We start from the raw sequence: 16,373 nt of genomic DNA, 5'->3' as shown, positions 1-16,373 counted from the left end.
ATCCTGCCTTATAAATTCACCACGGACTCACAGTGACAGGTTCTGGCAAGGTATACGAGTGCAGTGTGTGTGTGTGTGTGTGTGTGTGTGTCTTTAGTGCTTGGGCTCGTGAGGAACCGTGTGTGAGCCTGTGAGTGTGCGCCACATGATTTCCTGTTTTCATTCCATTCTGATATCCAACATGTGTGTGTTGTGGGCTCCTGGACATCATTACTGCGCAGCTTTTTGTGAGGCATTAAGTGTAATTGTAGAGTGTGGTGGGAAAATATGCAAAAGGCGGGTATCAGCGAAGGGGGAGGGAAATGATGTAAAGGAGGGAGGTGAGGTGCAGACACAAAGAAAGGGAAGGGATTTAAAGAGAAGATGAAGGAGCGGAGCCCGACGGAGGCAGAAGTTACAAGAGAAGACGGAGAAAGGAAGAAGAGGGCAGAGGGAGGTAACAAGTGAGACTGCATCCGTAACTCAAACCCTTTAGTAACTGTACGTCCAGACTAATGTTCTTCAGCAAACAACAACACTGTTCATCACAGCTCAGATCTATAAAGCTGCAGCATTTAGTCCTTCGGTTATTATTATTGTTATTCTCTCCTGCTGTGTGTTGACACAGCTGAACTTATTATTAACTTGTTCTTATTCACACACGTTTGTGTTTCTGTTACCAGGTGAAACATATCTGCTGTGCTGCTGCACCGACAACAACAATCAATCCCTTTAATGATCTCTGTTATCCGACAGCATCAGCGTAGTGTAACGGCAGCTTAACGACGCCACCTGCAGCGTGTGATCAGACACATTGACGTTTAAAAGAGAATGTTTGTATAACTCGTCAGGAGGTTGTCCTCCTAGCGTTTTAGATTGATTCACTGTCAGAAAAGTATTTATTTTTAGGTGGGAAAATGCTTGTTCAGGCCAAAACAGAGAGAAGTTGTTTTACTACAGTTAGCTGGCTGAGCCTCAACACACCCTGTGTGTACAGACGGAGCTGCGAGTGTGACTGTACTCGAAGAACAGATGGCAGGGATGAGGAGAAAGATAGTTAAGAGGGAGGAAGAAGTTCTAAGAGAAAGATGGATGAGTAGAGACGCATGATGAAAGTTAGTTGAGCGCGTCTCTCACAGGGAGAAAGAGAGATTTGGAAAGCTTTTGGATGAGATCATGGGAAGCAGAGATCTGTGTGTTTCAAATGAGGCTTAACAGGGCTCGGCCTAGTCCCGCCTCTCCTTAATGAACACACACACACACACACACACACACAGCTGCACCTGTCCCTGAGAAGGCTCAGCAGGAAGAGGCCTTTAGCTCCGGTCCTCTGCTTGTTCTCCATGGTTTCACCTCACTACGTGCTCTTATCAACGTTACACACAGAAAGTGAGCAAGCGTCTCTGCAACAGATACGTTACTAACTGTTGCTGGAAAGATTAATACGTAACACAACACCAGATCTGTAACACGGCAACACTAATGTAAGAATAACACCATGCGGACTCTTGCCTCACTTGACTTTAAACCTGGAGCGATGGGATGTTGAATGAAAGATGCTCCCGTTGCATTATGGGAAATGTAGTACCAGTGTTTTTGGAACGTGACCCATAACAGAGAGTTACTTGTGCTGCTCTGATTTTGGTCCTTTATGTTTGTGTCTCTTGTGTGTAAGAAGTTGATATCAGAGTTGATCCTGTCCAGTTACACTGTAAACCTGTAAGTGTTAATACAGTGACGTACAACTTGAGTCAACTTGAGAATGCTTCACAGTCTTTAGTCACTTCCAGCTGCAGTACATTTTCGAAACGTACTGTTGTTTTCATCCCTTGCTTGTATCAATGATTAAAAGAAAGCCCTTATACATCTTCTCCTAGTCGATTCAACATATTGATTGTACAAATGGTAAATGAAATAAAAGCCTGTCCTCTCTTTCTGCTCTATAAACATCCAGGCAAGTAATAACAGCAAATCACAGCCTTTGTGTCAAACTTGTTTACATCCTCTGCAGCTTCATATGAGTTTATGATGCATCCAAGTTCATTTGAATAGAGTTTGCTTTAATGACAGACTGTCGGTGTCAGACCGCAGTTTCCTCTGAAGCTGAATTAAGTCCAGCCGTCTAATTATCCCTCGTAAGGCTCATTGTAGTTACAGGGAAACACACGCTCGCTCTGCACAGCCAATCAGCTGCTCTGAACTCTGACGTCATCAGCACGTCATGACTTCAGCTGATCAGAAAAGCAAGTTACACATTAAAGATGCTTTTATTCCTGAAATGCTCATCAGCAGGAAGGACGACGATCTGCCGCAGGTCATGGCTTTCTGCTCAGGACATGTGTGGCTTTTTAAACCTTTGGTTTTGTACAGAAATGGGGGTTGAGAAGTCACGACCGCTGAATGATTGGAGTGGTTATAAGTGAGGCTCCGTTTTGCACGAGTTCTGGCCTCAGCTGTAGGTGTGAAGAGTGTCAAACACTCCTCTCTTTACCCCACCCATAGTCTTTCTATTTAACTGAGCTCTGTACATCTTTCAGATAATCAGGACATGTACCTTAAAAAAGGTTTTCCAAAGCCTTGTGTGTTATTGTGTGAAGGGAAAAGTTTGCTCTCCAGGCTTTGGTTTCAGAAAAGTGTTTGAACAGAGGAACATGCTCATCACAGGAACTATTCAGCGGCCTGAGACGCTCTCTAGTGGCGGTGCTGCTCAACAACATCACAGCTGCTGGTTCAGTCAACAGAGAGCTTAGGAAATATCTGCAGTCTGTAAACCTGCTGTATTAAAACCTTGTTTGTGTGTGTTTGTAGTGAAGGAGGAGTATGTGTCAGAAGAGGAAGAGGAAGAGGAGGATGAGAAGGACACTCTAGTGGATGAGATTCTCCATCAGGGAGACACAGCCGTCATCTACCCTGAAGCCCCTGATGATGAGCAGAGTCCTGCAGAGACCGGAGGCGCTGACGAAAACGGTAACACTTACACACGTACACACCACTGCTCAATCATCCAGCGTCTGTGAATATTCCTTTAGTTTTTTTAAATACATGCACGCCTTCATTTCTAGTTACTGCTGCACTCTGAACTATACCAGTCAGCCACTACAACCAGAAAACACAGTTACACAGTCACACATGTTCAGCATATCTTTATCTACTTAGCTATTATATCCAGCTACAATGTCCAACTTCAAAGTACATTAAAGTCCAGATCCTCAACTCCACCTCTAGTATCAGGTGCTCCGTTAGCAGCGGTTGAAGGCTAAGGTCGAGGCAACACAGCTGGCCAATCACAGCGTGAATTAGCCGTCGAAAGACGTTGCAAAGTTGTGTGAGGAGGATGAAAGATGGCAGAATTCAAGCATCCCTCATGTCTCTTGTCACAGGCACACCAGATTCCTTCTCCCAGTTGCACACTTGCCCTTACTGCTCCCGGGGCTACAAGCGCAACGCGTCGCTGAAGGAGCACATCAAGTATCGCCACGAGACCAGCGAGGACAACTACAGCTGCTCGCACTGCAGCTACACCTTCACCTACCGCTCACAGCTGGAGAGGCACATGAGCCACCACAGGGGCACCAGGGAGCAGGTAACATCAGCGCCTGAAGGCACCGCCTGTCAGAGCTCTTACTCTGCTCATGTGAGCAGCATTGAACGTCTTATATCATGGCTCGTTTCTTTCACTACAGAGCACTATTGTATCTGCTTCACTGGATGTATGGACCTCTCGTTTGGAGGGAATTCATTTCCTGTTTCCATCCTGCCCGTTTCTTTTGATTACAGTTTGCTGTGTTCAAACGGAAATTGGCTGGTTTTATTTTGGCCTTTTTTGCTTTAATTGTATTTTGGTTTTGTGCGTGTTGGTCACCTGACAAATTCAAGGTGTTGTATTCTCTCATGCACTGGGATTTATTGCTCAATCAAAATGTACATGCAGCTTTGCAATCTGCAAATCACGCCATGAACTAAAACGTCTACAAAGACGAGCCAATGCTGCTTTTAAACCTTTGACCTTCAGTAAAACTGAAGAAACTGTCAAGCAGGTCAAAGCTGTTACTCTTTAACGTTTGATGGTCACATATATTATGCTGCAGCTTCTCATCCTCGTCGGCTATTTTTATTTTTTGTCTCAGCGTCACGTTTCCCAGTCGACAGGTGGATCAGGAGGAACAGGTGGAACCCGCAAGTTCAAGTGTACCGAATGTTCCAAGGCCTTCAAGTACAAACACCACCTGAAGGAGCACCTGCGCATTCACAGCGGTGAGCTGCCACTCCCGCTCATTAGCACAATCTGTCATCACTGTGTTTGTAGTTTATTGATGTTATTATCAAGTGTACACTCTCATCACCAGCAGTTCATTATGTCATTAAGTTAGTCATCTCTCTCTGGGATGCTATGTTGCATTAGATATTAAATAGTTAGTATAAATATATTAGTATAATGTAATAATATAAAAAATATATGAATAAATACAAAAAATATTTTGTATTAAATTGCTCTTTCAATATAAATAAATGAGGCGCTATAACAATGATACAAAATAAAATGGCTATTTAGGTTATAGTATTATTTGAGACCCTTATTTTGAGAAATATGATATAATTCTACCAAAACAAGTATGTATAATTGGGCAAATATTGATTAAAATCTAAAACAATCTGAACAAAGAAGTGAACAAAATAGCAAATCCAGACTTGTGCCAGCTTTTGGTGCTTGTTGATACACATTTCAGTCAGTACCAAACAATTACTGAGGTTCCACACCCAGCTCTCCTGACAACACAACTGTACAAAGAGAAAAGTGGCACACAACATTTAAAAGTCATTTAAATAATCAACCTCATTTAAGATGTAATAGGGTTAGGGTTAGGGTTAGGGTTAGGGTTGTTCTTGTTTTTGACATTCTTCCGTGTGCCCCTCTTAGGTGAGAAGCCGTATGAATGCTCAAACTGCAAGAAGCGATTCTCCCACTCAGGCTCCTACAGCTCCCATATCAGCAGTAAGAAGTGTGTGGGTGCTGTCCCCCCAAATGGCTTTGCCCGAACATCGATCAAATCCCCCCCACCCACCACTCAGGCAACACCGGTCGTAATTGCTCCGGCCCGCATGATTCTTAAAGAGAAGACTGAAAGCAAACCCCTCCAGGAGCAGCTCCCCGTCACCCAGATCAAATCTGAACCTGTGGAATACGAGTGCAAGCCTGTGGTGGCGGCACCGGCAACTTCAGCTGCTACCAACGGAGGGACGGCACAGCCAGCTGTGCTTTCAGCCACAACCCTGCCTCAGGGTATGACTATGGTTGTACCCACAGTCGGGCTCATGTCGCCCATCAGCATCAATCTGAGCGACTTGCAGAATGTGCTCAAGGTAGCGATGGACGGAAATGTGCTCAGGCAGGTGCTGGGTACAGCTAATGGCGTGGTGACGCAGGGGAAGCAGGGAATTGTAGTCCAGCAGCCCCAGCAGCAGATCATCAGCCTGCCTGCCTTCGTGGATCACGATGGCACCACAAAGATCATCATCAACTACAGCATAAGTCCTGCAGCCGCCACCACTGCCACTACCCAGCCTGCACTGCTTGTTGCCAAAACCAATCCTGCTCCCCTTCCAACTGTCACCACTGCTGCAGCCCCCACCCCCACCAAGACAGATAGGCCCTCAACCCCAGAGGTGACCGACCTCTCCATTGTAAAGGCAGAGCCAGAATCAGTGGCCATCACAGACATGGAGACAGAGGCAGTCAAACAGAGAGAAATGACTTCAGACGTCCGAACAGCTCAGATGCCAAAAGTCAACAGCACCAGTACATGTTTACTATGTGATGACTGTCCCGACAACCTGGAGGCGTTACACCTCCTACAGCACCGGAAAGCAGCCAATGGGGAGGCCGTTGACTCCGCGGCTTTGGACCCCTCATTCGCTGCTCTGCTAAGCGAGGCCGGTGTGACGCTGGAGGAGCCACCTGTGGACGATCTCCTCTCACTCCTCAAGACTTACTTTTCCTCCAATGCCAACCCAAGTGAGAAGGAGCTGACAAAGATCTCAGAGTCTGTCAGTATTCCTGTGGATGTGGTCAGAAAGTGGTTTGCAAAGATGAACTCTGGGACAGTTGTGGGTAAATACCACAATCTAGCTACAGCGGTTTCCATGAAGACTGAAACCAGCTCAGAGGATGCCTCGAATCAGAATGGAGACGCAGAGGAAGACAGCTCCCAACAAAAAGCCTCATCGCAATCTGGCAGCGCTTCTCCGTCAGACTCTTCACCACTAAGCCTCAACACCGGGGACCTCATCATCATCAAGAGCGAGCCAGAAGACCCAGACGCCCCGGACTCCCAGGCCGAGCCGCTTGACCTTTCCCTTCCCAAACATATCGCAGGAACATTGGAAACGACTACGCCTCCCGCCAAGCTGCAGGAACAGCCCCTAAACCTGACCTGCCTGAGAAAGGAGCAGCTGGAGGGTCGAACCATCTACGTCACCACACCTCAGAGCGGAAGACATGTCAACATCGCCAGCATTGTCACTGCCGCACAGCTGCCCACGTTAGTGGCCATCGCTGGTCAGGGCACGTTGGGCTGTCTTAGTGCCATCAACACCACGACGAAACGCACCATCCTCATCCCGCAACTCACCTACACCTACGCCACTACAGCCGGCAGCGCCACCGGAGCAAAGACTGTCGTACTGAACGGCCATAAGGTTGGTAGTGTTAAACATTATGTTTACCAAACAGTATTTCCTCTTCGAGGACTTTAACTTGATTTAAAGCTCTTCTATCTGTTCTACTACTACTCTGACCACAGATCAGCTCCACTGCAGCACTTGAAGTATATTTTCAAGCACAACTCCATCAAAGGGAGACATTAATATTCACAGTCCATTTAGATTCAAACAGGAAGCACTGAGACCATTTTCATGGCATTAAATAATTTGTCCACACTGACTAATGTAATTTTCTTCCATTTGCAGCAGGAGAAGAGGCTGGACAGCAGCTCCGACGGCGTCTCCACAGTGGAAGAGCAGAACGACTCAGATTCAGCCGCACTGATAAAGAAGCGACGGCTGGAAAATGGTGTCTACCCGTGTGACCTTTGCTCCAAAGTCTTCCAGAAGGGCAGCTCCCTGCTCAGGCACAAATATGAACACACAGGTATGCCTTACAATTAAAAGTTGGCTCACACATAGGAACACATTTACTACTTATAATTGAGTATATGTCCAGATTCTGAGAGCAGGTAGAAGCATTGGGTCCAATTGTAGATGACCGATGACAAAGCAGCAGGATGAACTCTATGATTTATTACAGAAAGCTCACAGGCTTAGAGTCTTGAAGGCAAGCAGATAATAGCAGGAAACAGAGAAACAGACAGCAAGTCCAAACAAAAGAGGAAGACGAACCGACTGGAGTCAGGCGGCTGGGAGACAGGCAGGTGAGCCAGTGGAACCAAGAAAACCGGAGATTGCTGGAGCACAGCCACAGAAGACTGCAGCTCAGGAACCGCTGGCTGCTGCGGCTCGGGGAGTGATGACTGCTGCAGTACAGGTGATACCTCTGGGAGACTTGTCAGGCGAGTAACCAGGAAAGGGGACAGCTCAAAGTCCTCAGGGTCAGGATCTGCCAGAAGGCAAGCCGAACAGGCAACAGGCTCAGGAACCCAAGGTGAATTGTCCAGAGTTGAGACGGGCTGCTGGCTGACCGGGTTAAAGGCTGGTGTATAGCAGGCTGGAAGCTAGCAGACAGGGGTATACACTGGGGGCTAGCAGGCTGGCTAATGGGGGACAGGTGAAGCTAATCAGGGCGGGGCAGATGCCAAAAACAAACAAAGTGTGAAGGTGAAGTGATCTGAAACGAGAGGAGGCAAGTGGCCAGAGATCTGAAGAGTAGAGCAGGGAACCTCAGGGGGAAGGCCTTGGTGCTGGACAGGCCAAAGTAGGGAACCTGAGGCTGACGAAGTAGGAGCAGGGCAGAACTTCTCAGTAGGACGACCAGACGATAGGGCGATCTGCAGGGTGACCAGGGTGCTGGAAGACCTCTGCACGACGATCAGAAGGTCTGCGACATAGGCAGTTTGCTGTGGGGGTCGGCGACGTAGGCAGGACCCATCTGGAACATGGAGACGGGATCCCCTCTGCAATACAGCCATGGAGACCGCACCGCTCTTGAGGGACGACCCGGGGACTCGAGGTCAGAAGACTGCTGCAGCTCAGGAAACAGTAGTTACCGAAGCTCGGGAACTGGTGATTACTGCAGTACAGGAAATACCGTTGGGAAATAGCCAGGCCAGGGTGAGGATATGACATGAGGCTAGCAAACTGGGAAGCAGACTGGAGGCGAGCAGACGGCAGGCTGAGGAGCTCAAAGCGAATTGTCCGGAGTTGAGGCTGGTTGCTGGCCGGGGTGAAGGCTGGTGTACAGCAGGTTGGAAGCTAGCAGACAGGGGTATTTGAATGGGTATTTTTCCTTTTTAGCCGAAAGGTAGCTTTAGTTTCCAAGGCCGTGACTTTACATGTGACATCATCGCTCATTAAACGGTATACATAGTGTCATTATAGCTTTTATGGGACAGCTGGCCTGTAAACAGCTCAGAGTTGGAATCAGTTTTTATCAACGAGACCCTTGAGGTGAATTAACTGGATATTTTCCCTGAAGCTCCAACTATCACGTTGAAATGTGTTAGCAGTTATCTGTGCACGACTGTGCACGACTGTGCACGACTGTGCACGTGTGTGTGTTGGTTCAGCCATGACATCATCCACATAAACACACATTCACAGGCTCCGTCTTACATGCATAGCTAATGCAGCAGTTTTGTTAATGAAACTAGATGCCACTTCAACTAATCAATTCATCAAATAATTAGCTTTGAAAACGTGAGAGGAACAGAAAGAGACTGGAGGAAAGTCTGAAGCACAATCTTAACCTGTTAATCATCTCACGACAACCTCTCGTTTATGTTATGACATCCCTAGATTAGGAACCTTAAAGGATAATAAGACATAAATCACTTTAAGACATTTAATGAACACTTTACTGGAACTTCACTTGAGTATTTTGAATATTATTGATGATATCTTTCCTCCACTGCAATTATCCAGTTGCAGTTTTTACTCTACTACTATAACCAGAATGTTTCAGCTGAGTTAGTGTTACTTAATCTGACTCTTTGTTCTCTCCTCTGCAGGAAAACGGCCCCATGAGTGCAACATCTGCAAGAAGGCCTTCAAACACAAACACCATCTGATCGAACACTCGAGGCTGCACTCCGGTGAGAAACCCTATCAGTGTGATAAGTGCGGGAAGCGTTTCTCTCACTCTGGCTCGTACTCCCAGCACATGAACCACCGCTACTCCTACTGCAAGAAGGACGGGCCAAACTCCGGCTCCGGTTCAGAGCCACGCACGGTTCAGTCGGAGCTCGGCAGCCCCGGCGCCGGAGTGCAATCGGACAGTCGGACCACGACCCCGCCCTCCCAACTGGACTCAGACGAGAGGGAGAGCGAGGAAGAGGAGGACGAGGACGATGAGGCCATGTGCATGGATGACATCCGGGTCGTGCAGGTGGACGATGGCGACTGCGAGATCTACGAGGGTAACTTTGAGGACGACGACGAGGAGGGAGAGGAGATTGTGGAGGAAGACACGACGGGAGAGGAAGAGGCCGAAGAAGAGAAGGTGGACGAGGAGCCCGTTTGTGATGTGATGGAGATCGAGGTCGGGGACCATCACATGGAGGGCGAAGAGATGGAGGAAACGACTGAAGAAAAGGAGGAAGCGGCGAGCGTGGATACGGAGGAAAGTGCAGACTGTGAAGCAAATACGGACAAAAGCATCAGGGAGGGGACAGACAGCCCAGAACCCGCAGCCCAAGTGGGGACAGACAGCCCAGAACCCGCAGCCCAAGTGGGGACAGACGGCCCGAATGCCTCGCTTACCGAAGCCGAGTAAATTAAGACAAAACCGCAGAAAAATCAACAAAGTCACGGCGGTTGCCTGATCTTAACGGTCCACTACTGTGTACAAAAACCCAGGTGTGCCTGAACTTGAAAAAAGAAAAAAGAAAACAGTGACTTTTTTTCTTGTGGAAATGAAATATCAGTGTTAAAAGTTGTTTATAGAAGTACAGATTTTAAAGCAGAACTCACCCGTCAACTTGTTAGACTTGTTACTGAGACATCCCAGGTTGTTTTATTGTCTGTCTGTTTGTTTGTTTCAGTTGGTCAGTGTTACTAATCTTGTTTTTGTTTGAAAACATTTTAACCTGTAAAGATGAGAAGATTTCTATACCTTTTTATTGCCAATGAAGTTTCCTAAAATCAGTATTTTATTGAGTTCTACGAACAAAAACCTCTGCACTACAGTATTCCTGGTTTACCTACGGATACATGCCTCATGCATCGTATGCCCTTCAGTGTTATATACGTACACTAGCTAGCGGGATGTTGCTTGTGTTAGTGTTAGTCTTTGCTAGCTAGTTTTACTTTTGTTTTCAGTTGACTGTTAGCCTTAAGGAAAACAAAGTATTCTTGGGGAGGGTTGTGGGCGGGATGGGGAGTCCGGGATGAGAAGGTGGCCTCCGTATGCCATAACCAAATTTGTCCTATCAGGGAAGGTGGAGTCACAAACTTAAAGCCAGCATCCGGCGCTTATGTTTCGCAAACCCGGCGTAGCCCGCGTGGGTGGAGTCTCCAGGTGGCAGACTCCACCACGCCCGGCTCAGCCGTGGTTCCAAAAACACATGCGCCCATTCTTACCAAGCTTCTCCTTACTTTGGTTGACTTTAGTTCTGAGTCAGTGTTTCAGTGTTATTAGCTTATATATGAAGTCATACTGTACGTGAAGGAACAGGGCTGTTCCCTGCTCCACCCCGATGCCTCCAGCCTTATGCAAGACCTGTGTGCTGTTAAAAGTGCCATTGAACAGTGTTATCATTTCTTCTTCACACATGTAGCCAGTATTATGTCCCTCTGTTACCTACACGAGACCCGTATTGACTAATGTTTGTCGACTTGCACAGAACAGCTCGTTTGTCACACTTACTGAAAGATACTCCCTGTGAAATTAATCGGAATACTTACGAGGCCTTTAAAAGTATTTTGGAACTTGCGTGAAAGCTTGGAAACAGTATTAGGGCTTAAGCTAAGTTTAACCGACTTGCTTCTTTAATTCATTCATTAATTGTTTAGTCTATGAAATGACTGAAAATAGTGAAACTAGCCTGTTATCACTTCCCGAGAGCCCGAGATGCCGTCTTTAGATGTCTTGTTTTGGCCGTACAGCAATCTTAAAGTCAAACAAATTAACTTTACTGTTAAAGTTATATAAGAGAAAAAGCAGCAAATCATCACATAGGAAAAGATGGAAACTGAAAATGTTTGGAATTCTTTTGCTTACAAAAAGCATCCAAATAATTTTTACAAATATTTTAAAATTGTAGTTTAGAAGTCAAAGTTTGGAAATATGTAATAACCATTGAGAAATACAGTCCAGACTGAGCCTACCTGTGGATATTAAATGCCTTGTCATCTTGATATAATCAGTTTCTGACGGATGTTAAAAGTGTTTACATAAGTGCTTAAAGACAGATTGAAATATTCTAAAACATGCAGGGGATGTAACTTCACACTCGGCTCCACCTGGTTGGCTCTGGAACAAGATCAATTTGAACTAAAATGAAGACAGAAGGATTTTAAATTCAGCCAAACGTCTGCAGTTGTTTTCAGATATTATGATATTGAAAAGAAGGAGAAGGAGCGTGAAGCTGTCCCGCACTTCAGGTGACAAACGTTAGTGAATGTGGTCTGTCAAAGTGTTTTCAGTTGGTTTTACCAAACAGTGTTTATATTATAAGTCTGTTTTAATTTGGTGTTTTTTATGTGTGTCCTCTGTTTGTTTGTTTTCAACAATGGCAGTATTAGAACCCTTTTCACAGATTAAAAGATTAAATGTACCTGTTTAGTTTTTAGAAGACTTTTTTATATTTATGTGTCTTATTTTTATATTTTCTTTCATGGTTATTTATTACACATTGTAGTGTACATTACTGTAGTTTGAATTGATACAATAATATATTTTAGTATGAAAAATAATCTCAAGACAAACAAAAAAGCCCAAAATGTGGTTCTGGGAGCTGAAGTTTGTTTTAACAAAAAAAAAAAAAAAAAGATAACATGTATTCTGTAAACATGATTTCTGTTTTAAGCTAAAAAAAAAAAAGAAGAAGAAGAAAAAAGAACAGGAATGAAATGAGAAATAGAAACTGTTACATGTGCATCCGCTCTTCGCGTCGTTATGAAGCTACTGAATTCTACAACTCTGTGATTTTAAAAGCATGAGTCGTTACCGTTTTAATGAAGGATCTTGTTATGAAGCCTCCCTTTTTATTTCGAAGCCAAATTTAGATCGTCCCGCCATCTTGTTTTCTGTTCTGTGCCAACTTGTTTCATTGTACTGACAAAGGCTGCATATCGTTTGTTATGTCCTCACCCTTTGTAAATCCACTGTCTTTTTGTATTGTTTTTATTTTAGTTTTGCTCCATTTTTATGACTCCCCATCACAATAAAATGTATGACCGCTTTCCTGAGTTACTTGTTTTACCTCTCAGCTTCCTACTTTGTCAGTCTACCAAGATAACATAAAAGTATTACAGTATAAACAGCTGCAATGTTTTATGTAAGGATAGAAGAACATGGTTGACATCTGATAACTAGCATTTACTCATCCTTGACATGAATTACTCTTGACTTACTTACTTACAGCATCAAACAGGGATTTGACCTTAAAACCGCTTGATTTTAATATGAGGTTATACAATATGAATAATATATTGTAAATATAAAACTTAAATACAATTTGCATAGGATTAATAAAATCAATATTAGATTATGTAGCGTGATGGCTACTGACACAAAGTACCAGCCATCAGAAATTACGAGTAAGAATTGGAGAAATGTGGAAGACTTAAGGAGAATCTTTATCTTTAAATTAGTGGTTTAATTTAAAAGGACATACAATGAGAAAAGAAAATCCGGTGTCCGGAAATTGCGGTGTCATAGCAGCAACAGCAATGACGATGAAACACAGGAAAGGACAGGATGCTAAGAATACAAAACATAAGTGTAAATAAAAATAACAATAAGGGTAAAGTAAAACACTAAGTAGCTGGCCCTAGATGTCTGGATATCCGAAAGTGAATGAGTGAACATTATATACTGTCAGATACTGACAGATGATTAGCAATAAATATAAAATAATATGCACATTTATTAATACAATATATTAAAAGGCATTAATGTATGACAATGGTTCACATATTTCTTTTCAGACTTTTCTCCCCACATAGATATAATAGTTTCTAAGGATCAGGGAGATGGATAAACTCCTATTATGTATTTTTAAGACCTTTAAATCTTTATATATCTCACAGTATAGGGTCAAACTCTCATGACAAAGTGAACACAGACTGGCCTCCAACGGTTCAGCCAATCAGAGGCAGAAGAAAAAAGATATCGTTATCGGATTGGCTATGAGCGATCGACGACTCAGCGATAACCGGAAGTAAACAAGTTTAGAGCAGCGGCTACAGGAGCAACAGCAAGTTAGCGGCCGAGCGTAACATAGCGTAACAGTACGCGACTAAGCCCAGGACTGCTTAGCTGTACAGATGTTAATTTGTTTTAACGTTATTCACTGAACTTCATTGTTGTCGTTTTTTGTAGTTTACATATTGCACAAAGACAGTCTGCCTTCAGTGGGTCTCTTCTGTGGAGTCACTTCCGGTGCAGACTCAAAGACAGGAAATGCAAGCAAAAACCACACAATAAAATCGTTACGCTTCCGGTGAAAGAAAATCGTCATTGATTATTATTTAATTAATTAAAAGTAAAGTGGGTATCTATGCCAGTGTACATATATGATTACAACATACATCGATTTAATAATTAACCTCAGCCATTGTTAGTTTATTGGTTTGATTGTGTTTTTCATTAGGATTACAGGATTAAATGTTCTTAAAGTACACTAATTTAGTTCTGTGTTCTTCATGGTCACAAAAGTGAATTAAATAGTGTTTCATTAACAAATAAATAAAGCAAAAAACACACAAATTATCAATTATGTTGCCCTTTATTCAGCAAACACAGCCTATCACAATGGTAGTGCACTACTACTTGTACTCAAAGTCGTACACAGTACGCCAAATAACCTTGGCTATCAGTAAGTTCTTCATTAAAGTCCTCCACGTCATCAGTGTTGTTTAAATACAACTTTGAATGGCTCCAAGATTGATTCCCTCATGTTCATCCAGGCCCTCAGTTGTTTCCTCAACTGGCTTTCTATACAGCTGTGCAGCTGTTATTCAATATAAATACTGATAGCCATGTTAATGCTCCTACACTGTGCCACATACACATTACTCATTATTCAATGAGACTACCCTATTCAATAAAGGTTATACGTTTTGTGCAAAAGGGTCTATTATGCACGGACATAAAAATACATAAAGTGCAATCAGGTTTGTTTTCCTGAACACAAAACTTAAAACTGACTAAATCTGAGGAAGAGATTTGACACTGAGGGGATAATTCACTGAAGTTTTTGCGCTGCTAAACCTGTGCAAATAAGAAAAAAACAAACTAATTCTCAAATCTCCTCAAATTCACCCCTAACTGTGCTGCCAAGCAAATAGTGTGTCGGTGCTCCTGAGCTATTTGCTCTAATTTGCATTTGGTGTTATGTATACTGTACATGAATTCATGGAGCTATCGGCGGCCGCAATCCATGCTTTGTGAATTCACCCCTGAATATTGTTGATTTGTATCTAAAGCAATATAAAGACGCTAGAAGACAGCACACATTCAGCAGAAGTCCGCGGACCGATGAGATCACAAAGCAATCAGTGTTTTCTCTGAGCCACCTGAAAATATATTTCTCTAATGTAGGTTTTAGATCCATGAGGATAAAGAGGTACTTTCTTCTTTTGTCTGTAACCCTTCAGGTGATTAGAAAGAGTGGAAATAGCTTTTTAATGGGAGAAAACTCTCCTGATGTCCAGGTAATGACATATAATCTTATGATGCACTTTTACACAAGACAAACTACTGCTGCACAACAAAAGCAGAAATGTGAACTAGTGGATTAAGTGTAAATGGACGGAGGATGGGAAAGCAGCCTTTAGAAAGACTCATGTTTTGAAATGAAGGATCCACATTAACTTTGTGCCCTTAAGAATTTTTTTTAATTTCAAATTATGCTTTGGTTTGAATAGGAAACTTCTTGACCACCAAATAAAGATTTTACAATAAACACATCTAAGCCTTAAACAGTACAGTACGCTTCCATTGAATTAGTGATGAATCTGTTCCTGCAAAGATGTTCAGAGTCGTTCACCTTCAGCAACAACAACATATTCAGCTCATCTACAAACACAAGGCGTCTGCTGGAGCGAAACAAAGCAAACAACGTCAGAGCTGTAATAACGGGCAGTAATTAAAGCTCATTTCACGCCAATGCAGTTTGTGAAGCTGCACGCGCGGAGCTATTCGTCAAAATTAGTTGGGATGCGTAGACACATATCACACCTGTCACAGCAAGACTGATGGAGACGAAGGCTGTGCAGCTGAAGATGAGGGTAATGGACAGGAAAGACACAACTCCTTCATCTTTGGAGAGTGCTGTGAGGAACCATATTTTATGGTTTTGGCTTTTTTGTTTATATAGCAGTTCAATCTTTAGTATCTACGGACATCTATGTATTTCTTGGTGCTCCAGAATTAGCTCAATATGTCATCACTGTACTTTGTGATGTTTCAAGATGAAAACTGCCTCAGTTAAACTCTCATGTGTTAGTTTCACATTTCTCGCTTAGCTTTGTACAATACCCTGAAAATAATACAATAAAATATGTTGTTCATAAAAAATAAAAATAAACTTTATTTATGATACAAACCTTCAGTTCAAACATCCCATCAGTAAAGTAAGTTATGACTCTTGTTCAATGATTTCATTTACAGATTCACTTCCTCCACACAATCAAAGTATATGACCAGAAGCTATGTAAAAATATCTCATAATTACAGTTTTATAATACCTTAGTGCCTCATTTGTACGCCAATTTGGACAACAGCAACAACAAACAAATATAAATATAGATATCTTTACAAAAGGTGATGAGAACAAAAATATCTACAATTAAAATAAAAAAAGCACTAGGACTTTCTTTAAGGAAAGCAGAGGAAGAGAAACAACAACATACAAATACATCAGTACATATATTCAACAATAATTTAGAGCAAAGAGAGGTTCAGGAAAACACCATAATGAGCAGTGATAGCCTCCAAAACTCAAGACATTTACAACTAATGAGAAGATGTTAAAGCACCACCCATACAGTTTGATTGA

The 16,373-nt window shown here is 43.2% G+C and overlaps 1 protein-coding gene across 2 annotated transcripts in view; it reads left to right on the top strand.

Annotated features, from left to right (window-relative positions):
- LOC115023035 (zinc finger E-box-binding homeobox 1-like) overlaps window positions 1-12,551 on the top strand; it is a 51,087-nt gene extending 38,536 nt beyond the window's left edge. For both annotated transcript variants that reach the window (XM_029454175.1, XM_029454176.1), the window contains 6 exons: window positions 2,788-2,946; window positions 3,360-3,562; window positions 4,107-4,233; window positions 4,898-6,675; window positions 6,946-7,126; window positions 9,159-12,551. In XM_029454175.1, coding sequence (XP_029310035.1) covers window positions 2,788-2,946; window positions 3,360-3,562; window positions 4,107-4,233; window positions 4,898-6,675; window positions 6,946-7,126; window positions 9,159-9,922 — 3,212 coding nt within the window. In that variant the 3' untranslated portion in view covers window positions 9,923-12,551. The remainder of the gene's footprint in view (window positions 1-2,787; window positions 2,947-3,359; window positions 3,563-4,106; window positions 4,234-4,897; window positions 6,676-6,945; window positions 7,127-9,158) is intronic.
- Window positions 12,552-16,373: the final 3,822 nt, after the last annotated feature.

Source organism: Cottoperca gobio, chromosome 17 (assembly GCF_900634415.1).
Source record: "Cottoperca gobio chromosome 17, fCotGob3.1, whole genome shotgun sequence".
NCBI lineage: Eukaryota > Metazoa > Chordata > Actinopteri > Perciformes > Bovichtidae > Cottoperca > Cottoperca gobio.
This window is presented reverse-complemented; position numbering and strand designations above follow the sequence as displayed.